The sequence below is a fragment of the Glycine soja genome, chromosome 15 (assembly GCF_004193775.1).
Source record: "Glycine soja cultivar W05 chromosome 15, ASM419377v2, whole genome shotgun sequence".
In the NCBI taxonomy this organism is placed as follows: domain Eukaryota; kingdom Viridiplantae; phylum Streptophyta; class Magnoliopsida; order Fabales; family Fabaceae; genus Glycine; species Glycine soja.
In genome coordinates, this window is record NC_041016.1 from 12387980 (window position 1) to 12414176 (window position 26197).

Genomic DNA, 26197 nt, shown 5'->3' on the forward strand with positions numbered 1-26197 from the left:
TTTGTTCCTCTATTTTCTAAAAGTTAAATTAATTTCCAGTTTAATTATTTGACAATTTTTAAATGGATGTGTAATTAGGTTCTTGTATTTGCATTTGTTTTTTAATAGGTCCCTAATGTTAACAACATGACGTACTTAAAAAATAGATACAAATTCAAGAATTAAATTGAAATTAAAAATTATTATAATTTAAGGATTGAATTAAAAATCATTAATTTTTACAATCTAGTCATCTCACCTCCGGAGACTTTATGAATTCTCACATAATAATTTTAATTAAATCCATAAATTATTTATCATTTTTAATTAAAATTTTAAACTTTTTCTAAAATTGATTTTCCCAAACTTGTATTTATTTTTTAATTAAGTTTGAAGATTGATTTTTTTTTTGTCTAGACCATATGTAACCTCCGATTAAGTTGAAATAATTTTTAAAATTAGTTGATTCATGTGTTTAATGATAGCGTGCCTCCTTGCGTCGAATCTGCATGATGTTGTGATTGCCGAGATCCATGACACTATTCCCTCACACCAAATTCACACAGCCTAGCAAGGTGGCAACCATTAAACAATCAAGTAACTGTTGACACTCAACCATCACAAATAAGGGGTTAGAATAAAAAAAAATCAAATCTTTCAAACTAACAAATTAATCAATCGAGAATTTATTGACAAATTAGTCCATCCATCGAGAATTTATCGACAAATTAGTCCATTGAGAATTTATTGACAAATTTGTCTATCCATTGGAAATTTGACAAATTAGTCTATTTCATTTATCAACTAACATGGTTAACATTTATATATATATATAAATTGTCACGTAATTAACCCAAATGTCACGTGTGTGTTTATGTTAAGTTTAATAGTTATGGGTTAATTAAATGACTAACATGTCATCATTTTTGTTATTCAAGTATTGAAATTTTACTTTTAATCTTATAAGGACAAAATTGTTAACACTTACCACTTTGAAGGATTAATAAGTATTTATCCTATTTTTAATTTGAGGAGTGATATCAATCCTCTCAAACTTTTTCTTTTTAAATTGATTAACATTTATTAAAAATCATCAATTTTAATAGGTTTTATTTTTTAATTAATATTTATCTCTCGTAAGTTTATTAAAAATTTGATAATTTTTAATAAATTTTAATGAAACACAAAATAATAAGTGTTGAAGAGAGCATGTTAACACAGACGAGCTGTGGTAGCAGCTAGCGGGTGAAGGTTTCTCCGCCGCGCCTTATCACGCCGTCCGAAAGCGTCGTTGCTGCGAAACCCTAGACAGAAGCGACGCCGTAGATGGAGGTGGAGCCCGTGGAGCCACAGTCGCTGAAGAAGCTAAGCTTCAAGTCTCTGAAGCGCGCTCTCGATCTCTTCTCTCCCATTCACGGACACCTCGCTCCTCCCGATGCCGAAAGGTTTCGCTTCTTTTCCCTTTTCCTCACTCTCTCCGTAATCTCTCTCACACACCAACCAACGCTGATCGATGCTTCTGATTTTCTCGTGCAGCAAGAAAATCCGCACTAGCCACAAGGTTAGTTACTGAATCTCAAATTCCTAATCTTTATAATGCTTGTGAGTTTTGAATTAGTAGTACACTTGTTGCCGTTGGATTTTTCTCCTAAAACCCTAAATGACAAGATTGAATGGACCCTGGATTATTGTGAGTCCTTACTTTAAAGTTTTTTGGATATTTGGATTATGAGCTGAGCTGGTTGTGCTGTGTGGTTTTTGGAATGGAAATTAGGTGAGCGTGGAGTATGGCGGAATCAAAAGCACTGCTAATCAACCTCCTCATCAAGTTAGTTCTGCCACACAGGATCCAGGGCCCTCTAACACTCTTGCTCTTCCAGGTAACTTACTGGTGTGAGTGTATGGATTTGTTATAGGAAAGTTATTGGAATTGGTTTTAGGGTGGTTCCAATTTCTCAGCCATCTTTTTGGTGTGTGTGATTAACTTATATAGCTTCTTGCGGCATTGCCATTGTCTTTATCACATCAGTGTGAGTGTAGTGTTTGTGCGTTTTTCTCGACGCCCTAGGAGATTTGAAATTGACGTCCTTGTTGTAATAACCGTTAGAAAGATGTTTATGAATTATAGATCTTTTTAGGATTCTGTATTTAATGAATGCCTACTCCCATTGTATGTGCCTTTACATAACTCTTTATTCTTGATCCGATGCTTTTATTTTTCCCCCTTGTGTGTGTTATGATATTATGATGTACATGCTTTTGACATTTGAAAGAAATATGTTGATGTGCCCTCTAGCATATAGTGTTTTCAACATTTTCCATGTAATTATTCCTCAATAATAATAATTAAGAGAACCATGTTGTTAGTGCTCATCATGTTGATATTGTTTCTTATTATTTAACAGGTCCAGGAGATTCCAAGGATTCTCAGAAAGGAGGACCCCAAAATGCCTTGGTTGTTGGTCCAACTATGCCATCCACAACACCGTAAGTATATGTTCCTCCATTTTTCATGAACGTTGTGCATCTAGGCCAGGGGAGTTCTTTTTTTTTACTCACATAATCTGTTTGGCTCATGCTTATCAGGTTTTTTTCTTTATAGTTCTTGGATTATTTAAAAATTTATATTCTGACATATTAGCCTATATAACAGTTAAGATGCAAATCATATATTCTGCAAAAGTTTAATAACGAATTATGTAGTATTCAGTATTCTAAAATATTGTTTGAAGAACCTAATTGGTTTTCAATATAATAAAAAGTGTTTACTGTGTGAAAAATGATGGAAGTTTGCTGATGTGTGACATTTTATTTTCAAAAGAAAAATAAATGGGATTCCATGCATTGAGAAGTATGCTGTTCCATTTGTCTTTTCTTTCATTTTGATTCTTGCTTGTATTAAGATATTTTAATGTTATTTCTTGAAGTCACATGCATTATAAATTTGTGCCATTGTAGAAAGGAAAGCCATAGGTTATGAAATTGAAGCGTGAACTGTGTCTTGCAGAATGCTAAGTTTTCAAATAGCTGTTTTTGAAGACTGATGGTTTTTATGTTTTTGTTCCTTTACAGGAATGATACTGGCTTTCAGAGCAAAAGTACAGCGGTTGTTTCAGCCTCTGGTTCATCTGAAAGGTCCTGGCTTTCTCTTGATGCTTTTTATTGTTTAAAGAGATTCCAAGATAGATGATTTGTGACTTGTAGCTGTCCTTGTTGCATTATATTTTTCTAAGAGCATAATGCTCATTTTGTTGGTTCTGTACACTGTCTTGAGTTTTTTTCTCAATATGTTTATGCATTTTGCCAATGTAGGATTGTATTTATGTTTTTAGGATTGTCACTCTCTTGGAACAAACATTTTGACTAAACTGCTATGATTTCAACACTACAGAAATTTATCAACATCTGCTTTGATGGAAAGAATGCCAAGTAAATGGCCACGTCCTGTATGGCATGCACCATGGAAGAACTACAGGGTACGAACCTCTTCCCTTTTTTTAGTTAGATTTAATGATGGATAATTGGCATTGGTATTTGTTATTTTTCATTCACAGATTGTGTGAACCAAAAATTTAGTTGAGCATGTTTGGTGCATTAGTTAGTGGTTTAGCTGAGAAAGACCCCAGCTTAGTTCCATCATACTGTTGCCATTTTCTTACAACTAGCGCAAGGTTACCTTGGATTTACATGCTCAGATAAAGTAGAGTAATACATAGAGCTTTTTTATAAATGTTCTGTTGGACAACCCTGAATGTTGAGGGAATCTTAGAGCTTTTTTGCTTCTTTGCTTTGATTATTTAACATTTTTATTTTTACTGAACAGAATATAGCTATGATGATGTGCTCACTTGAATTTTGTAAGAGTTGTAAAGAAATATATCTTCAAAAAAGTTTAAAGTCTTGTGGTGAAAATAATCTGCAAAGTCTATTTTCTGAGCACCCAATCATGATTGTGATTAGTTCAACAATTTTAATGTGAGTTGTATCATTTATTTTGGGGGAAAAAGCCAATTAAACATAGTAGTTAACCCATACCTCATGATCTTTTTACTAGTCTTTCAAGCATATTCTTTAATCTACTTCAAATTCACAAGGTCAAATCTATTGATATTTGGGATGAGAGGAGTCTGAAGATGAAAGACAAACAAAAACTTCATCCTAGCTCAGATTGCTAGAGTTGTGCAGTACAGAACAGAAACCCATTTATTTGTTCAATTCATTATAAATTGGGATGTGTTTTGTTGTAATGTGGGTTGTGCTTTTAGACCACCCTGTGTTCTTAGATTGGCATGCATGCACTACATAGTAAAGAAGGATAATTGTTTAAATTTATTTAAAGCATAGGATCTTTAGCTAGTAGGAATGCAATTTCTCAAGCATTTGTGGTTCTATTCAACTTAGCAAATTTAAATTTTGAATCTCGTCCATTCTCTGACATAATATCTAAATTAAAATAATTGGTTTCTATGCTATTGTCTTGATTCTTGTAGTCTTTTGTTCTAATGAGGTCTTACCTACATAATTTTCAGAGGCCTTTTAAATTGTAATACTTATGATATAGTTTTAGTTGAGTGAGTTGAACCTTGATACATTTTCTGTAGGTCATCAGCGGCCACTTAGGATGGGTGAGATCTGTTGCAGTTGATCCCAGTAACACATGGTTTTGTACTGGTTCTGCAGATCGAACTATCAAGGTATTTGATCACAAAATGCATGCCATAGTTGCTTGTTATGAGAAGGCATGTTTATAAGGAAAATTTGGTGTCATGTTGAATTGTTGATTCTATGGGTTACTTTTCTTTATAATTTAATCTAAACAACCCTGTGTTTTTATAAATATTTCCAGATTCAACTTATCTGCTGCATATTTTTTTGGTGATTATAGGATATTTAGTGCCATCGCAAAATTATTTTGACCTTGTGGGATTGCTCTCTTCCTAGAGTTATCTTTATGCAATATTTTAATCTTTTATTTATTAAAAATATTGGTGTGTTATTACCATGAACTTGCTATAAATTGAAGCTAAATTTTTTGAAAGTTTATGAACTTATCATGCCAAATGTATTATTTTTCTCTGGCTCTATTCAAAATTAGTTGGTTTTTTTGCTCAAGTTGTTCCTCTGGGCAGATATGGGACTTGGCAAGTGGAGTATTGAAGCTCACATTAACAGGCCACATTGAACAAGTTAGAGGTAAGATGCTAAGGTGTTATTAGTGGTGGTAGCAATTGTGAACCAGGTTAATAATAACAATGTGCTTTTTTAACAGGTCTTGCTGTTAGCAACAGACATACTTACATGTTCTCTGCTGGTGATGATAAACAAGTTAAATGTTGGGACCTTGAACAGAATAAGGTCAAATCTCCGTTTCATTAGTAATTTTTCTGGACTGAATATTTCAGCAGTTACTTGACTCCATCAAATAACAGGCTACTAAAATACATGATATTGTATTTAGGTTATTAGATCTTATCATGGTCATCTGAGTGGTGTTTATTGCTTGGCTCTTCATCCCACAATTGACGTTTTACTAACCGGAGGACGTGATTCTGTCTGCCGGGTATGGATTTTGCTGATAGAGTTTCATTATTGTATAGTTAGATGAATGTGATCCTTTCTGGTAAATAATTTCGAATATTTTCAAATTTGTTATTAAGGAATAGAAATGTAAAATTTATGCTTTGGTGATGCTAAATTTTCAGGTTTGGGATATACGAAGTAAAATGCAGATTCATGCTCTTTCAGGACATGATAACACTGTCTGCTCTGTGTTTACGCGGCCGACGGTGTGCAGATTCTACTGTTGTCTATATCATTTTTTTTTCTTCTTGATATTCAGTTGTGCCATATATTGCAGTCTATATACATGCATTTGTCCTCCAACATACTTATATCTGTAAGTAGGGATGGCAATGGATAAGGTCTGGGTAGTGTCCTACAGTACCCATTCCCATACCCGGCCCCATATCTGCGTGGGTAGCAATTTTGATTCCCATTTCCGTACTTGCTGGGTACCTATATACCACCCGCACCAACAATCTGCACTTTACTTGTATATAAGGTTAATAATAATAAATCAATAAAAAATGAATTAGAACAATTACTACAATTATAGTAAAAAATGATTCTTAAATAATCCAAACATAACATTAAAAACATACACACATAATATTAAAAACAAACTAGCATAACATTGACTCGTCCAAACTCAAATCATAAGTAAACAAAAGTACAAAGATAATCATCCAACATAACGATTGTTAAAGTTAATGTTTTAATCGCTTAATAAAAACTCTAATAAAAGGTTTAGGGTTTTCCGCTCTCTGATAATCATCCAACATAGCGATTTAGGATTTCCCACTTTCTGATGGTGATACTGTTAGATATTAGAGACTTAGGGTATTAGTCATAAAAAATATAATTATTTTTCATAGAAAATTATATATATAACTATTTTGTAACATATAAATGATGAGTGGGGTGGGTTGGGTACTATAGTACCCGTACCTGCACCCATACCTGCGTAAATTTGTGGGCATATACGCATCCTGTACCCAGTCCCAATATTGTGGGTAATTACCCGCCCTGCTTGTGAAAACTGGTGTGCAGATTATCAGATTTGGTTAGTTGTAATATGATAAATGTGAAAACAGACTGTCATATAAATGCAGCTTTCAAACATGTCTTAATTTGTTCTACTTTTTTAAACCTTTATTTCCCTGCTCTTCAGAGGCCTTATTCTGTTCATATTTTGTTTACAGGATCCCCAAGTTGTTACGGGTTCTCATGACACTACCATCAAGATGTGGGACCTTAGATATGGTAATTTATGGCTTTGTTTTTCCTATCTTCTTGCTTGTCTATGTAGTGATTATATGCATAATCTGACACATGATGCATTCATTTTCATTCAGGTAAAACAATGTCAACTCTTACAAACCATAAAAAATCTGTTCGAGCAATGGCCCAGCATCCCAAAGAGTATGTGTTTGATATCAGTTGATTATTACTTGTGGAATTATAAAATATGGTTGGTTAGTTAAATTTGTTATTCTATTTTGTCTTATCACCCTCTTATTTTTTTTGTTGGCTGCAGGCAAGCTTTTGCATCTGCTTCAGCTGACAATATTAAAAAGTTCAACCTTCCAAAAGGAGAATTTTTGCACAACATGCTGTGAGTTCTTAAACTTATTTTTACCAAATTTGTGTGATTAGGGAATCATTAATGAATGGTAGGATCTTTCCTGGGGGGCAAAATGCCAAATATGAATTGTCTATACCTAATATTCAAGCTCAAATTATACTGCTTTAAGTTGAAAGATATGGTTGGAAAGATATGCTCCAATAATTGATGTCTTTTCGTTATTCTGCTTAATGTGCAGCTCTCAACAGAAAACTATCATCAATGCAATGGCTGTCAATGAGGAGGGTGTGATGGTTACTGGAGGTATGGAAACAAATTTAGACTATCAGGAAAGCAGTTTGTGGAATAAATTCAACTAATCCGTGCCCCAATTTTTCTTAGGCATGTGATTAGGAATTAATGCTCCCCAATCTTGATTTATTGTGTCATACTGAAGAATTTGATATGGATATTATTTGTCCCTTGCATTAAACTTTATGCCCTTTTTTCTCCTGGTTAAAGGTGACAATGGCAGCATGTGGTTCTGGGATTGGAAGAGTGGTCATAATTTCCAGCAATCCCAAACAATTGTACAGCCTGGTATCCAAGTTTGGCTGCTCTTAGATGATTAGTTATTTGCCACTTAGTTCTATCATACCCGTAAGATTGACTAGTATAATTATTTGCTTTCCTCTTTCCTCAACCTCCCCCTCTTACAGGTTCCCTGGATAGTGAAGCTGGTATTTATGCTTGTACCTATGATCTTACTGGCTCGAGGCTTATAACCTGCGAGGCTGACAAGACGATAAAAATGTGGAAAGAAGACGAGAGTGCCACTCCAGAAACCCATCCCCTTAACTTCAGGCCTCCTAAAGACATCCGTCGATTCTAGACATGCTCCTCATATATCTCAGGCTATTTATTCTGCCAATACACAGAGTGGATGTGCTATAATCTGGAGGGCTTGGTGTAAATTTACGTGTTGGGAGATTCACAGTTCTCTTTTAACAGGCTTTTATCGTCATTTTTGTATCATTGGATTGATTTTAAGAATATTCCTACATAGATCCGTCCGTATTTCTATAGCTTTCCTACAAGGCGTCTTCCTTGTAGAATTGAATAGAATGATGCATTTTAGCTTTTGGAGAAGTTAAAAGTTAAAGTATATAAATTGATTTTAATTTATTAAAGAAGTTTGATTTGTTTTATTATTTTGTTTTCTTATAGGTATTTATTGAAAAACTTGTCTAAATTGAGCATTAATGTCCCAGTTGACTTGATTTTTTTAAATCTCCATGCTTTATTTATTTTGGGAGTCTGGATGACGTTAATACCATGTCTAATGATGGGGATTTTCTTTCTATATCAGTCATTTTTCTTCTACACCCAGCACTGAGAGTGAAAAATCAAAAACATCCTTAGGTAAGGTCATTATGGTATTATGGATTCACAATCCTTAGGCTATTATGGATTATCAATTCGTAAGGTTATTATGGATTTACAATATGTAAGGTTATTATGGATTCATAACTTTGGTGTTATTAACACGACATTCTAATCAACTGAGTTAATAGGTTAATTATGTTAAAAAATAATTAATGTTGTTATATATAATGAAATTTTTTAATGTATATTTAATACACATAAGTTTACATAATAATTAATTTTTATTGAATAATTAACTTTTTTACATGTATAAATTTTTATTAAACCTATGATTTTATTTCAAATTTACATTGTAAAAAATTACATTATTAGATCAAAATTAATTGTTATAAAATTTATTATGTAAACTTATGTGTATTAAATATATATTAGAAATTTTAGTATTATATGTACGATATTAATTATTTTATAACATAATTGATCTATTAATCCATATGGTTATAGCGTCACAGGTTCAAGATCTATATGGACCATTAATTTTAAATTATTTTGTAAAATATTTTTAACAATCCTTAAGGATCTATATGAAATGTTGAAATTGTCAAAAATGTGCTGGGTATAGAAGAAAAAGGATGGATTCAGGAAGAGAATCCTGTGAAATATCCCATTGTCAATAATATGTGGCCCATGCTATTTACACCATCGTTTTGCTCTTCATATTTCCAATTTTTTGGGTTATTTTGAAATATCCAAACTACTCTCATTTTCACCTTCATTCTTCTCTCTTTCGGGTGTTGTTAGGTGCACCAGACATATTACTTATACACCCAGCATTAAACAAAATTCCAAAAATACCCTTAAGGAAGGGTAAAACGGAAAAATCACGCAACTGCTAGGTGTACCAATAATTTTACTGGGTGCACCTAGCAATGCCTCTCTCTTCCTTGCACCCTCCTTTTGTCTAGCCAACCCTCCCCCTCTTGGCACCCACTTTTATTTTCATGGTAAAATATGTTTTTTTTTTCCCTTTCAAAATATGTTATATTTGATTTTAGTCCCTCTAAAATTGTGTGTTTTGTCCCTTTATCACTTTTGATCTTTTAAGTGGTTTAGATAATACAAAGACAAAAAGTTATTTAGATGGCGCTTGAAAGGCTAAAAATGATATATTTAAAAATTACAGGGATCAAAATTTAGAGGGATAAAAAATATTTTACCTTTTATTTCTCTTATTTTCAAAGTCATCTTTTTCCCCACTTTTCACATATCTCACATCTTCATAATCTCTTACACTAACATTTATGGATAAAAAATATATTATGCATGTATAACCGTGGAAGCATTACGATTAACTACGGTATTTACACTGATGTAAAAGGGATTTGGCCCTCTACAATGAGTATATATAGAGTTCAAACTGCTTGGCTAATCAGGTTTTATATAAGGTCGTCAATCTCTAGTTTTCATTCTTGTTCAACATTTTAAATATATGCGTTAATAATACATTGAAGTTTGTAATTGAAGTCCTATTGCGATTTTATAGCATCTGTAGATAGGAAAGTGACTTGCACACAAAAATTTACACCATTAAAAGCAATTCTTAACACGTAGTTATTGGTTAAGTGAATAAATAGATTGGTTATCGAACTTCAACTACAGTGGACACAGTATTTTTTTTCTCTTCAAATTAAATATTACATTTGGGAAGGAATATAAGATGTTGGAGCTTGAAATTTAGACCCAAATCCACAATGATCAGTATCCTCAGTTTTTTCTCACAATATCCAAAGGGTACGAGTGAATTGTATCCCTCCATGCAGTGGCAGTGTCTGGCTTCACGTCACAAACACACTTCCACACTGCACTGTTACACTTGAATCCACTTCCAAAAGCAATTTGCCACACCCTATCCCCACTTTTCATCCTCCCTTTTGCTTCTATGTAGCTCAGCTCATACCAAATCGAAGAAGACGAAATGTTTCCAAACCTGTAAAGAGTCATGGTTGACGGCTCCACGTCCTGTTTCCTTAGCCTCAAGTTTCTTTCAACAGCTTCTATGATGGCTCTTCCCCCTGAATGTATGCAGAAATGCTCAAAAGCATGGTTGAAATTTGGAGTATAGATGCTTATTCTCCTTGAACTCCAAACTTTGCGACAAATAATCGAAAATAAGTACAAGAATTGCTCCCTCAAAGGCAGAACCAATGGTCCTAGTGAAGCTATGTTTTTCTTCAGTGCATCTCCAGACACATTTACTATGTTCTTTGATATTGATATACCTTCTTTGTTCTCAGGATCCACTTGTTGGTAGACACAGCCATGAGATTGATCATCCTGTGCAGTGATTGTTCTAACAATATGCTGAAGTTTATACTTTGCCTTGTGCTTATCTTGGACCCTACTAGACATCAATATAGCTGCTCCACCCATTCTGAATAGGCAATTAGAAAGAAGCATAGAAGGGACTTTACCAGTGTACCAATTCAGACTTAGAGTCTCTGTGCTTACTATTAAAGCCAAAGAGTTCCTATGAACTCTCAACAAGTCCTTAGCTAGACTCATTGATATGATTCCAGCACTGCATCCCATACCTGATAGGTTGAAGCTCATTATGTTGCTCCTCATTCTGAACTTGTTAACCACCACGGCGCTAAGAGATGGTGTGGGGCAGAAGACACTACTATTAGTGATGATTATGTCAATGGCTTTTGGGTTGATGTTGTGTTTCTCAAACAGGTCTTTGATTACTGAACACATGATTGTCTCAGCCTCATCAAGGGCAAAGGAGAGAGCTTTTATTTTGGGTATCTGAGCAAGAGATGGAGAAATGGATGTTTGCTCACTGAATCCTGATTTGGCCATGATCTTGCATTGGAAAGCAACAGCGTCAGGATCCATGTTGTCATAAAGTTGATTCTCTTCAAACATGGCAAGTGGTAGCCTATAGGAACTCGGTGGACAGTAGCAGGTGAAGTCTATCAAGTAAATTGGTGCTTTTCTTCTGCATGCAAAGAAAAGGGTTGCTAGGAATGCAACCAAAACCACTGTAAAACAATGATAAGGCGAGGAAATAAGGTCTATGATTGTGTTGATATGTTGTGTCAATATTTCCAATGAGGAACACAGACTTTGAGGTTCCATTTTGTTGGAAGTCTGAAGTTAATTTTGTTTTGGCTAGTGGTTGGTTTTAGGCGTATGAGGTTGATCTTTTATGTGGTGATATTATATGGAGTTATGAGAGAGGAGATTGTCATGATATATAGTTTGGCATGAAAAGTGGGAAAAGGAAAATGTGGTTGGAGCTGAGCATGGCATTCTTTTAGTGTTTGCCTAAATAATGGCGTTGTGCACGGTAACTTCCTGTCACGCAATAAGAAGGGACTTTCCTCCTAAAGTGTGATCGAGGGATGTGTGTACAATGAAAATGTGAATAGTAGTAACAAACAAGGTTCTCTAGGATCGTATTGATTAGGGTAACCAAATATAATTACCTTAAAACCTCTTTCCTAATTAGCGACTAAAAAGGCTAAAACTACTTGTTTATAGATTCTCTTTCACTATAACTGATTAGGACATAATAACCATTTACTGTAAGAATCTATTAAAAATTTACTATGACATAACAGTATTTTCCTATTAAAACTTTACTAAGAATCTTATCTTATACTCACCCGAATATGAGCGTGGTAGTATTTTTTAAGCACCTCCTTTGCCACACACAACCTTGAATAGAGGATTCTAAAACTCTTAGTCTAGTAGAGCATCCTCCAACTATTTATTATGTTATTCGTATTGGTACAGTCCAAAAGTTAATACTCATTGGAGTCAAAATCAAAGAGGACCGAATGGATAGGAAGTGAGAAGTAGTAACAATGAATTGGCTGGTAATGCCACCTATTCAACATGTTAGAGGAATGAATTTCATGTTACCTGCAAGTACATGACGTCTCGAAATCTCATTCATTCTCATGTTACTTTCATGCACACTTCTAGGTCCTTGTTACAACCAATACCAAGATAGAGGGATAGGCTCGTAGATTGTACAGTTACAGCATTTTAATTACAAACGATACTAGAAAAAAATTAAACAAAATCTTTGAGTATAATTAATCCTAGAAGAAAAAAAACTAATAATCTCTGGGCTGGGACGAGTAATATTGGTTGTTATTAGGCTGGGTAGCTTATTTCACGTTTTGGGATTTAGTTTGGAATAGGAAGCTAGTCCACCTTTTGCCAAGCAAAGTGAACGCCACAATTTTTTAACCTAACACATGGTTGATTCGGCTTGAATCTTGAGAAATGATCGTTTGTTTTGCAAAGTTCTTATGAGGCTAACAAGAATAAATTATTTCTCCGAAATAAATTAAGCTAAACAGGTACTTACTCAGTTTTTTATCCTCTTTCTTCACCTTCACAAACAAACACACTGACCTAAGCCTCAGTAGGAGTCATTTATCTTGTCACTCAATCAGACAAATAAGTAGACTGAGAAAGCTTTCTCTTCTGTAATTAATTCATGTAACTTAAAGCATGCAAAAACTGCATACCTTATCCGCATTTAAAGGTACTTGATGAAATGGATGCGTCAATAAACTTGTTTTTCATGTAACTTTCACATAATCACAACCAAGGCAGAACAGGAGGTGTCATCCAGTCCAATCAGTGCATTTCAATCTCAAAGAGTGCCCAAAAGTTTACAAACAGAAACATATACCAAGCAAAGCCTTTCAAATGATCGGCACGAACGACGGGATAACTCTTGGTACCAAGATAATAAAAGAAATCTCAATTTTCAGTGTAAGACGAAATAACAATTTTATGCATCCACAAGAAATTGACGAATGATGACCTAACATTTTTTTTGAAAAAAACTCCAAGTTTGATTAAGAGTTATACAACTTTTGACTGAGTTATTACTGACTTCAAAGTCAGTTTTCTGTAAATAATTTCTGATTTTCTTTATTTCTTAATTCAACTAGGAGTTCTTCATATTCCCAGTCCATCTGGAAGAGTAAAAACTGGTGGAAGACCCTTTCTCCTTTTTGGTGTGGCTGTAGCCGCTTTGTGTCCTTTTTGGTGCCTATCTGGTTCACTTCTTGCTGATCATATGGAGGAACATTGTCAATTATCAGAAAAAGATCAATATTTATAAGCCTAAAATATGTTTTTCATCTTCGTAATTATGAAAATATTTGGGATTTGCCCTTACAAAATTTTCAATACGTTTTTCATCCTCACAAAATTGAAATGTGTTTTTTTGGCTCAAAGCAAGGTTTGAACATTCGAACCTATGTGCATGACTTTTTTACGTTGGTTATATGCACAATCGATTGAAAAAAAGTCACATTTTACGTCAGTTGTATGCATAACCGATGTAAAATACATCACATTTACATTGATTATATGTATAACCGATATAAAAAGTCATTATCGTAAGTTATCCGAATCCAGACCAAAAAACAATACATTTCTACTTTGTAAGAAAGAAAAATATACTAAAAATTTTATCAGAATGAATTTCAAACATTTCCATATGAACACAAAAAACATATTTTAACTTATTTATAACTACCAAATTACATACTAAAATTTACTTTGCCCATCATATTTACATAACAGTAATTTAAAATCAGGTAAACCAAAAATTATGCCCAAAAGTGGTTTTTACTCTATCCTGTTCCAAGCTAACAGGTATGCAAAAGACATAAGTGGATAGGATTTTGGTGTTTGTACTTTGTCGAGAGATCTGGCTCATACTTTGATGCATAAGGACTTGGTTTGCATCCGTTCACACACATCTTAAGCAGTTTCTTTTCAATCAGTGTGTGCATAAGCTAAGGGCTACTCAACAATGCAACCAAGAACTAACTCTCATGTCTACCAGTAGTCTCTGCAAGAGCAAACACCACCTTCAAATTGGTGAAAACGGATCCGATCCCTCACGATTATCTCTGTTTAATATTTTTGACACAATTGTAATCAAATTATGACAGTCTAGACAGATACGCAGGTTTCAGGACCGCATAGGCCAAGACCAACTTCTCACTATGAAACGTTAAATTTTCCTCTATTTGCTCTTCGGAAACATCCACCAAAACCAGATCCGTCAAGGGTGTGAATCCCCCAAACCTTCCAGCACTCTGTAAATTGATTTCATTTGAGCATGAGACTGATACGCTGCATTGAATTGGTGAATGCCGTCCCCCAATTCAACCCAACTCTTACCACGGCTTTTCCGAACCCCTCCCGTTTTCATCATCTGCCTCACTCTCTCAGCACCATCCCAGTTTAAAGAGCAATACATATTTGACAACAACACAAGTCTCCACTCTCTAAGCGGGATATGTTTGCAATGGCAACTTCACCAAGTTCTTTCTTTCTGTGGATTCTACAAGCACTCAAAAGTGCTCTCCAGATAACATCTTCCATGAGCCCTGCTCGTCCCAAGAGATCAACCACGGTTCCATAATGCTTAAGCTGTGGCTGAATCATGAAACGGTTCTGCATCATACCAAAATACTTGTGACCTTCTTCAACGAATCCACAGTGACTACAAGCAGTTAAAATCCCAATAAAAGTAATAGAATCTGGCAAAACACTCTCCATCTGCATCCTCGAAAACACCACATTCGCATTCATTGCAAGCCCATGAATTGCCAACCCACTAAACCTGTCTTGAAACATCAATCCTACCACACTTAGCATACATGTCAATCAATGCAGCACTCAAAATATAATTCAGCTCAACCTTTTTCTCTACCATCAAACCATGCACCCATTTGGCATTGCCGAGCCCCAAGGCGCGCACATGCAGTAACCACCAAAGCAAAGGTGAACCCATCAGGCTCAACCTTGTCACTCAGCATCCGCCGGAAAATACTCAACGCATCGAAGAAACGCGAGTTTTTGACGTAACCTCCAACCATGGAGTTCCACGTGACCACATCTCTAACAGACATTTTGCCAAACACCTTGGCACATCACACTGCCCACCTTTCATTAAACTCTCAATCACCAAATTCATGCTGAATAAGTCCAAAACTCTGGAGAAAACGTGAAGGGCAATGTGGGGTTGATGGCATTGAGCATAGATTGATATGAGAGATGCCACAATAGAAGGGTAAGTGGAAAAGCCTAGTACAACAACTCTTGCATGGATTTTAGTGGCGGTTCTGAAATCCATAGAAACTCTACAGCGTTCGAGAACTCGGTGCAGTACAGTGGGATCTGGCAAAAGAACAAAAACGAGGGAATGAAGTGCTTTACAATGAAAAAGATTCAATTTTGTGTGTGCCCTTCAAGTTCAAAGTGTGAATTGAGAAAAACAGCGAGTGTGTGAGTGGCACTGGTACCTGTAGCTGGCAATGAATAGTGAAACGGAAATGAGAGGGAATAGAAGGAAGGATGAACTTTGGTCCGTGATTTACCAAAACAACCAAACTTGTTGGCTCTATGTCGTAATCTTATCATCCTTGCATTTCATTCATAACCTATTAGTTTAGTTTAGTTACTTCCTCTCTTGTTCACTGGTTTTTCTTCTTCCTTTGAAAAATGTTTATTTTACAATGAAAGTGGTGTTCTAACTTAGTAGTACTATTCTATGTTGGTCACATGGTCGGCAGAAGAGATTAATTGACTAATCCTATTTAACATGGAGTATTAATATTTAAATTACATCGAGGCGATGTGTGCACATTTAGAGCATGTTTGGATTATCAGAATCAACTAATGTTTTCAGGAAGCTTCTAATGCCTTGCTTCTAAGTTGAAGTTGTCTTGTACTTCTTGCTGCAACAAAAACGATTCACACACTTAATATCCAATAGTAACTTAAATAGAATTGTCTTTAAAAGAAGATAATGGACATGATGGAGCCTTACGGGTGATATTTCCCTACCAGTAAAGAACATAATGCAATCTCCACTTGGCAAATTTCCCCATCTAGGTAGTTTTAAAAATTATTTTCCTAGATGGGGTTGTTTCCAAATTATTTGCAGCATGGGACAATTTTTTACGTGAAATGCATGGGGTCATGCAGCCAAACCGCCATTGCCAATGGCGAGTTTGGTCTCAGTGAAGGACTCGCCACTACCAATGGCGATATGTCCATGCAAGACACAAATCGCCAGTACGAATGGCGATATACACACACGCAAGGGAACCGCCAGTCAAACTGGCGAGTTTCATGGTCTGATGGTGCAGGCCTACGTCGCAGGCAGTTGCACTTTTCAGTGGCTAGGTGCAGGAGCTTTTTCAGAGAAAAGGGAGTTGCAACTGCCATTGGCGAGTTGCCTGCAAGTTGCAACTCCCATTGACGATTTAGGCAGAAAAAATAGCCATCACGAATGACGATTGTGTGCTTATAAATACTCTCACTCACATTTTCAGTTGTTCTTCAAATCAGAAATTCTTTCTTCTTTCACTTGTGTGGTCACTCACGTTTTCAGCTGTTCTTCAAATCAGAAATTCTTTCCTCTTTCAGCTGTAGCTGTGTGCTCACAATTAGTAGGTTTAAGTTTTCTGAATGCACAAAGAGCTTTGAGTTTTCTGAGTGTGTAGGGATTTTTATCCGCATAAAGTTTAAAGTTTGTTTGCTTGAACTTAAATATTTGAATCAGGTTTGTAATTTTGAAATTAATAATTTGTGTTATAATTTTTTTAACCTATATTTTTATAGCAGTTAGAAGGTATAGTTTTTAGTAATTCTTTAATTAAATTAGTTTTATATTTTTATTTCGTAATGTCCCATAAAATAATTTGTATTATTATTTTTTTAAGTAATTTTTTATAGCAATTTCAATGTATAGTTTTTATGAAATTTTTAATTAAATTAGTTTTAATTAAATTGGAGGTACCTTAGGGAAACTTTACTGCTGCTTTGGTCAACAAATAGAACTCCTCCTATGAATCTGAGGATCCATGCACGGGTAAACCTTTGAAATAGGGAAACGTTACCGTCATGGATATTTATTTCTGAAAAATGGTGAGCCAGCCAACTTAATTTGACCACACTGCCTTGAAGTTCACCTTCACCTTCCTGTGATCTGACTCCCAATAATTCTTCACACAATTCAGCTCAATCAAGATTAGTCTGACCAATTAATGGTGCCCCCTCAGTATGAAGACCTAACAAGACTGACACATCTTGAAGAATAATCGTAGCCTCTCCGCATCTGAAGTGAAACGTGTGTGTCTCGGGCCTCCATCTTTCAATCAAGGCTGTAATTAATGAAGAATTAATTTTCAGGTACCCCATTTTCATTATCCAATAGAATCCTGATTGGCGAAGCAGAGGAATAATTTCCTCTGGTATTTCTTCTTGTCCTTGATAGATGGGTAGAGCTCGTCTGATATGTAGTTTTCTGTCTGCTTCCCCATTCCAAACATGTTCGGAAACATGTTTAGGTTGCAGCCATTAGACGTCTCCTTCTATTGGGCCAGACTTAATGTGTATACTAGATGAAGATGATGACGAAGATGCCATTGATGCTGTAAAGTTAAATATAATACAAAAAATTGACAACAAAAATTTTACATTAAAAAAATTAACAAATTTAATAGCTACACAAATTTAAATAAATGTTCTAAAATACTCTACAAATAACAAAATTACAAATTTAATAGCTACACAAATTAAAATAAATGACCAAATTTAAATACATAGATTTGTTACACGTACAAAAATTTAACACAAAAAAACATAAAATACTACCTAAAATAGTCTACAAATAAAAATATTAAAAATTACATACCTACACAAATTTAAATAAATTACCAAATTTAAATACATAACAAAATTAAAAACTTAAACACATACATAAATTGTACACAAATAAACTTAAAATACTACCTAAAATAGTCTACAAATAACAAAATTACAAATTAAATAACTACAAAAATTTAAATAAATGACCAAATTAAAATACATAACAAAATTAAAAATTTAAACACGCACATAAATTGTACACAAATAAACTTAAAATACTGCCTAAAATAGTCTACAAATAACAAAATTAAAAATTAAATAGCTACAAAAATTTAAATAAATGACAAAATTAAAATACATAACAAAATTAAAAATTTAAACACGTACATAAATTGTACACAAATAAACTTAAAATACTACCTAAAATAATCTACAAATAACAAAATTAAAAATTAAATAGCTACAAAAATTTAAATAAATTACCATATTAAAATACATAATAAAATTAAAAATTGTTACACGTACATAAATTTTACACAAAAAAACTTTATTTACTGACTAAAATACTCTATACATAACAAAATTAAATATTAAAATACGTACATAAATAAATTTAATTAAATGACCATATTTTTTTTCCAATTATTAAAATTTAAATTAAATAACAAATATTATACATAAAAAAATGATATTAAATCAAAAAAAATTCATGGAATAAAAATTTTAAAGAACGTATATATAAAATTAATAAAGTATCATATATTTCAATAAAAACTATAATTCAATAAACTAAATAATATTCACATTCTAACTAAACCTAAAATACCATATATATAATACAAATAATATTATACAAACCTAATAAATCTAAACCAAATAATAATAACATAACAACTAAAATTAACATACAAATAATTTTATCACAAATAATAACATACAAATTTTAAAAATCTTAACAAAATTATATTAATAAATCAACTATAACTAACGTACAAATAATAATATACCAACTAAATCATATTTAAACATACTACTTAAAATTTAAAAGTTTCACCATACATCAACAAACATAGCATATCTATATATAAAACAATTAATAAAACTAACCTAACCTAACAATTAATAAAACTAACCTAACCTAACTTAGCATATCTATAATTAATTTACAAAATTATAAAAAAATTATATTATCAAATTAACTAAAACTAACCTAACTAATATTATCAAAATTATATTTATAAATCAACTAAAACTAACCTAACTAATATTCTTACAATTATATTTATAAATCAACTAAAACTAACCTAACTAATATTCTTAAAATTATATTTATAAATCAACTAAAACTAACCTAACTAATATTATCAAAATTATATTTATAAATCAACTAAAACTAACCTAACTAATATTCTTAAAATTATATTTATAAATGAACTAAAACTAACCTAACATAAACCTAACCTAAATAATATTAATATGTGAACTGAAATTATTTTAACACATGTATATATAACAGAAAAATATAGGGCAAACAACATTAAAAAAAGGAACAATGCAATGGAAGAAAGGAATGCAGTGTAGTGTTAGGATACATTAAAAATTATATTATCAAATTAACTAAAACTAACCTAACTAATATTATCAAAATTATATTTATAAATCAACTAAAACTAACCTAACTAATATTCTTACAATTATATTTATAAATCAACTAAAACTAACCTAACTAATATTCTTAAAATTATATTTATAAATCAACTAAAACTAACCTAACTAATATTATCAAAATTATATTTATAAATCAACTAAAACTAACCTAACTAATATTCTTAAAATTATATTTATAAATGAACTAAAACTAACCTAACATAAACCTAACCTAAATAATATTAATATGTGAACTGAAATTATTTTAACACATGTATATATAACAGAAAAATATAGGGCAAACAACATTAAAAATAATATTAATTTATATTTCAGTTTTAATTGACAAATTTTTTACGTATTGTAGGTGAAGTTTTGAATCTTACTTGTGTTGTCCTAACACTACACATGTATATATAACAAAATTAAAACTGAAATATAAATTAAACTTAACTTAATATATATAACACAAAAAAATTTAAAATTTTCAGTCAACATAATACTTACAAAAACACCTAATACCAACAGAAGAAGAAACAATGCAATGGAAGAAAGGAATGCAGTGAGGAAGATAAGCAGAAGAAGAAGAAGAAGAAAGCATGCATACGAAGTCCCATGTCTCGCGTTTTATAAAACAAAATTTTGAAGCTCAACTCGCCAGTCAAACTGGCGAGTTCTTCCCTGCACCAAAGCTGCAACTCGCCTGCACCAATGGCGTGTTCTTCCCTGCACCAAAGCTGCAACTCGCCTGCACCAATGGCGAGTTCTTCCTGTGCGCCTGTCTCTCCTGCAGCAGCACGTAGCCTGCACACGTAGCTAATGTAGGTTGTGCTCTCTTGCCAGGAACTCGCCAGTTTGACTGGCGGTTCCCCCATGCATGGCAAAATCGCCAATGGGGATGGCGGGTTCCTCAGTGCAGCAAACTCGCCATTGACAATGGCGGTTTGCTCAGAGGCCCATGCAGTTTACGTGAAAAATAACCCCTCCCCGTAAAATTTTTGAAAATGACCCCAGTTTAGGAAATATTTTGTAAAAGTGCCCCATCTGGAGAAATTTGCTTCTCCAGTTTATCCTATCCAAATATTATAGCCTTTTAAGTGTTCTATGATTTCCTTGTTGAAACCTAATTTATGCCTAGGAGACAATTTGACCTTGGTAGGTATATTTCACCTCACCTAATGTCCTCTTTCAACTTATGTTTATAGATGTCAATATTATTCATCCTCTACGGTACATACTCAAACTTATATTTATATTACTATCATCTTAAGTTCTTACTGTTTTAAGAGTTTTTAAAGATGCCATCACCTAAACCTTCATATCTTCTTGCATTCCAACAATCTCCTCCACTAACAACCATTTGAAATACAACATGAAGAACAAATGAACAACATAATTTGAGCATATATATGAATCCCTTCCCTTTGCCTCCACCCGAGATCTATATCTATTAATCTTCCAAAACATTGGCATCCTTCAATTCCTTAAAACATTAATCAATTCACTCTCTCAATTATAAAACATTAACATTAATTTAGTTTCTCAACAATAAGAAATTGTGTCAATTTATTCTTTTAACCTTGCAATTATTAATACTAAAGTCCTTTACATGAACACGATACAAAGCCACATGTTTACACGTTATTGGTTGAATATGAAATTAAAAATAAAAAATAATTCTCTGATGGAAATCAAAGACAATTGGTGCTATAGTTTTCGTGTGTATGAATTTGTAGAAGTGATAAGCATTTTCCTTTTGCAAATTATGTGTGAAATAATAACTTTAGTGTAACTTTCATAATCAAGAATCTCTTATATATTCAGGACCGTGCAAGATGCAAGGTAAATTAGCATCAGCTTAAGGCCCAAAAAAAAATTTTTTTAGGCCTCTAAATTTTTTTTATTACTAACTATTAACAAATTTTAACTAATCAAAATAAAATAATTTAGAATCTCTCTCTTCCCTAAAAATTAGTCAATCAATATCATCTTTTTAAAAATTAACCAATATCACAATTAATGTCATTTAAAGTATTTTATTTATCCCAAAAAAGTAAATCCCTATTAATTTTCCTTTAATATCACAACTGATCAAAATAAAATAATTTTGAATCTCTCTCTTCCCTAAAAATTAGTCAATTAATTTCATATTTTTAAAAATTAACTATTATCACAATTAATGTCATTTAAAGTTTTTTATTTATCCCAAAAAAGTAAATCTCTATTTTATTTATAAGACCCCTTTTTATATTATCCCAAAAAAGCAAAATCTGACAATGTCAGGTGCTAGACGCACTCTGCATTTGCGCTCTTAGTTCGTTCTGTTATGTTGTTTTATTTTCTAATTGATAAAAAAAAAGTTGATTGACGTACGATTCTAACCTTGCATGGAAATTCTTGTTTAAATACATAGAAATTACACATGTAGTCATCCAGTTGATAAGAATTTCTCTATCATGCCTATATAGATAACAAATATCTTTTTTCGTTCATTCAAGTGCTTCTCATATTAATTAACAAGATAAATGAATCATGCCCACATCATATTGTCTCAATGAGGATTTAATAGGAACAAATATTGATAGCTATATGGTTAGATAATTATTCAAACCTAAGGACATATATGTTTGTGTGTGTATGTAGTAGAGTTGGATAATTATATGTATTTTCTTAAGAAAATAAAAAATTAATTATATTTTTATTTCTTAAAATAATGATTTTTTAGGGCCCCTAAGGGGTCTTATTTAACCAATATCACAATATGCAAATTTTACAGTTAAAAAAGCTAGAAGATTAATATAAAAATTAATATTTTATATAATATATTAAGTCTCTTTAAAATTCTTATAAAAAAAATCCCTTTAACATTTTCGCCTTAGACTCCAAAATATTTGTACACGATCCTATATATATCCATGTATAGATGTACTATAAATATGACTTCTCATTATCAAATAAGACTATTTTAACAATTACTATTATTCTAATAAAATCTCGATTTCTCATTTAACATGTCAATAAATTGATGCATGATTATTTTAACTTAATCAATGGTCTTAAATATTGAATATGTAATTACATTAAATAATTTGAGAAAAAAATTTATTGTCTATGATAATCATAATTATTTTCAATAATTCCTCCTATGAAAAATACACGTGGTTGTAAAAAAAAGTCTTCTCTTATATAGTGTTTAATTTTAACATTTTATTTATAACTTTTTTTATTATTTTAACATTTTATTTATAACTTTTTTATTAGTTTAAAATCTCATAATGTATCAAATTAAAATATATTTTTTCAGAAAGAATTGGATTTTAAAGTTATTGTAATCTTAACTAATTTTAATTTTAATTTTAAGTTTTAAGATACTACTATTTCAATAAAGAAAATATTTTATATTTTCATATTCCTCCTCAATTTTAACAGTCACGCTTCTTTAATTTATTTTTATCTGATACAAATATTCTTTATTAATAATATTATTTTCTTTGATTAGTTTTTATTTATAAATTCTATTTAAATCTAAAAATATCCATACAATACAGCAACAACATGCTATTCTTTTAGCTTTTTTTTTAAAGCTAAGCTAAATCATATCAGGCACTAATGGACCAAATTAGATATGATGTGTAGTGTAATTTTACTCACTCTACTGAAAAAGGTTGGAACAAAGGGTATGCGATATGGGATAATGCGAATCCTGATTGCATATCAAATTTTCAATTAGTGGGTATTCACTGGACCTCTTCAAAAGATCATCACATAGCTTGCACAAGGGAACACGAGTTGCTTCTTTAATGATACAAATGGTGCACACAGCATTGGCTTTATATAGAATCAACAGTTGACAATTCGGTATTGAAAGAATGTCAACTTAAAACGCTTTGGTTAACAATGAAATTGAAAAAGAATATTATCAAATTGTAGTAAACAACATGGCTATGTAGGTTATCACACGCAACAGCAATTTCCATTTTTGTATAGGGGGTAATAATGTTGAATCACGTAACTTGGCACTTCACTATAGTATAAATTGTTCATCTACACATCTAACTTGGGGCAAGAAATACAACTTAAGATTGTCCTATTCTTATCTAAGAATCATCATGAACTTCAAATATTTTATCACATTTCTCCAAATTGCTGTAATATCAATTCCAAAAACCAAAGCTCAGCTTGGGATTCTTAGTGGTCTCTTTGGTACGGTTAGTAATATTCAAGGAACTGTGTTTTGCACTTCCAAGGAAAATATGGGGGGTCAAAGGAGCCACAATCCCTGTTTTTCCAAGTAAGGCCATAATTCATCGCTATTTGCATTCATTTTGCAAAATTCTGACTTTTTTATCCTAAATTAATGTCTTTATTTTTTCAGGAAAATATTGTGAAAAGTTAAATAATATTTTAGTTTTTTTATTGACAAATGTGAAAATAAAAATGATTAATATTAATCATTAGATTAAAACAAAAGATCAAAATTAAAATATTTTAAATTTAAATTAAATATCATTTAAATATAAAATTTGTATAAGATTTACCGAATAAAAATCAATTATCTTAAAGATTAGTTTTTCAAATACGTACATTGCTTACTTGATGCATTGCATTGAAATATAAAACACCTTCTCTTTCTTGAATATGGGCAACACCATCGAATCGTTTGCTTCGGGCTTAGGAAATGCTATTGGCAAATTCTTCTTTAATTCTCCAATTGAATATCTTTCTGGCAAGTCTTGCAAGTAATCAATATTTCAATGGTTATTCAACGGCTCATGTGAAAACATTCTTATGACAACGTCAAAATAATTAATAGCAATCATCACATTAAACTTAAAACTAATAAATGAAAAAGATTAAAATATTTATAAATTCAAATTAAAATTTAATATAATCATCAAATCTTTAAAAGATTTACTAAACAAAAATTAGATATATAAAAGATATCAATTATCATGTTTTAAATTATCTCAACTATTGTTAACTCATTAGTATCACCATGACTGCTAGCACCTCCGCCTCCATGGTTGTAGTCATTGTCACTATTGTTGTCGTCCGGCGTTAGCGGTGATAATGGCAGCAACAATAGTTGTGACAATGGAGGTGGTAATAGTCATCAGTAATGAGATGGTGGTGTTAGTGATCGACACAGGATGTGGGAGCTACAACCTAGCAATGACAGTGACAACACCAATTATGGTTGTAATGATGATAGGTTAATTGAAATATTTTAGGAAGTGATAATTTATGAGATGATTTTTATAGATTTGATTTTATCTATTTAATATTTTAGATGTTTGATGATCATATTATATTTATATTTGAAGTTATAAATATTTTAATATTAATCTAATAATGGTTGTTATTATATATATATATATATATATATATATATATATATATATATATATATATATATATATTTGTTTTCTTTTCATTTGAACTTTTGTCATTAGTTTTTTTTTTTACAAAAACTTTTGTTACAAGTTGATTACTTTGAATATACAACTCCAACTAATGCATATGGTCTCTAACTTCTAATTATTTTAATTATATAAAAAATAATGAATAAAAATATTAAAAATATATAATTAAGAAATAAATTAAAATTTTAGTTAAATGTATAATTTTAAGTATATTATTTAACTATTATTATAATTTAAATTACTTAAATATTATGTTAATTAATTTATATTTTTAAAATTATATCAATGAAATATTTAATATTATATATATATATATATATATATATATATATATTATGACAAAAAAAATATTAAAAAATATAAAGGTGGTAGTACATACATGTACATAGCTACATATAAGTATAGTTTGATATTCATCTTCTCTCATTCTCATTTAAAAGATTTGGATAATAAATATACCATGCCCATACTTGATTAAACAAGTATTTCTCATCAAAATCAAAATGGGTTTAAAATTATTTGTCATGTCTATTATTTTTGTATACTTAAAATTTAAATTAGAGTCAGATTAAACTGAAACTATATTATACCGGTTGATACACACTCAATTATTAATTTGTAGAACCTGAACACTAGAAGTAGTTTTTAATTCAGAATTAAAATTACAAATTACAAATTTTTATTATAATTTAAATTCATGCACCAAATGAATCCTATGATGTATGCGCAAATCAGTAAGGTGGCTCAATTACTTTTAATCCTTGTCAAGATTGCGCATTGAAGATTGATGATTGATATGCAAACCAAATAGAAATCCACTGGTTATTATCATCAACCATTACGAAATGGCCAGTGCAAACATTAGTTCATATCAATATGATTTAATGATAATATATATATATATATATATATATATATATATATATATATATAT

The 26197-nt window shown here is 31.7% G+C and overlaps 2 protein-coding genes and 1 pseudogene across 2 annotated transcripts; 1 reads left to right on the plus strand and 2 right to left on the minus strand.

The window, feature by feature from the left end:
- Positions 1-1169: 1169 nt before the first annotated feature.
- LOC114388596 (protein pleiotropic regulatory locus 1-like) lies at positions 1170-8313 on the plus strand. The gene is made up of 17 exons (XM_028349162.1): positions 1170-1424; positions 1516-1540; positions 1754-1859; positions 2385-2466; positions 3052-3114; positions 3371-3455; positions 4581-4673; positions 5109-5172; positions 5249-5334; positions 5438-5539; positions 5682-5765; positions 6741-6801; positions 6894-6960; positions 7076-7153; positions 7362-7426; positions 7625-7702; positions 7822-8313. The coding sequence occupies exons 1-17, from the start codon at positions 1306-1308 to the stop codon at positions 7992-7994; spliced, it is 1431 nt and encodes a 476-aa protein (XP_028204963.1). The 5' UTR covers positions 1170-1305; the 3' UTR covers positions 7995-8313.
- A 1859-nt stretch (positions 8314-10172) lies between these two features.
- LOC114386805 (probable 3-ketoacyl-CoA synthase 21) lies at positions 10173-11695 on the minus strand. The gene has a single exon (XM_028346859.1). The coding sequence runs from the start codon at positions 11627-11629 to the stop codon at positions 10253-10255; it is 1377 nt and encodes a 458-aa protein (XP_028202660.1). The 5' UTR covers positions 11630-11695; the 3' UTR covers positions 10173-10252.
- Positions 11696-14035: 2340 nt separating this feature from the next.
- Positions 14036-16217, minus strand: LOC114387643 (annotated as a pseudogene).
- Between the last annotated feature and the right edge of the window lie 9980 nt (positions 16218-26197).

Bases quoted from the DNA above. Each gene is read 5' to 3' on its own strand.
- LOC114388596 (XM_028349162.1), top strand. From the start codon at position 1,306: ATGGAGGTGGAGCCCGTGGAGCCACAGTCGCTGAAGAAGCTAAGCTTC. The intron at 1,860-2,384 runs GTAACTTACTGG...ATTATTTAACAG, and splicing joins TAACACTCTTGCTCTTCCAG to GTCCAGGAGATTCCAAGGAT. The intron at 4,674-5,108 runs GTATTTGATCAC...TCCTCTGGGCAG, and splicing joins CTGCAGATCGAACTATCAAG to ATATGGGACTTGGCAAGTGG.
- LOC114386805 (XM_028346859.1), bottom strand. From the start codon at position 11,629: ATGGAACCTCAAAGTCTGTGTTCCTCATTGGAAATATTGACACAACAT.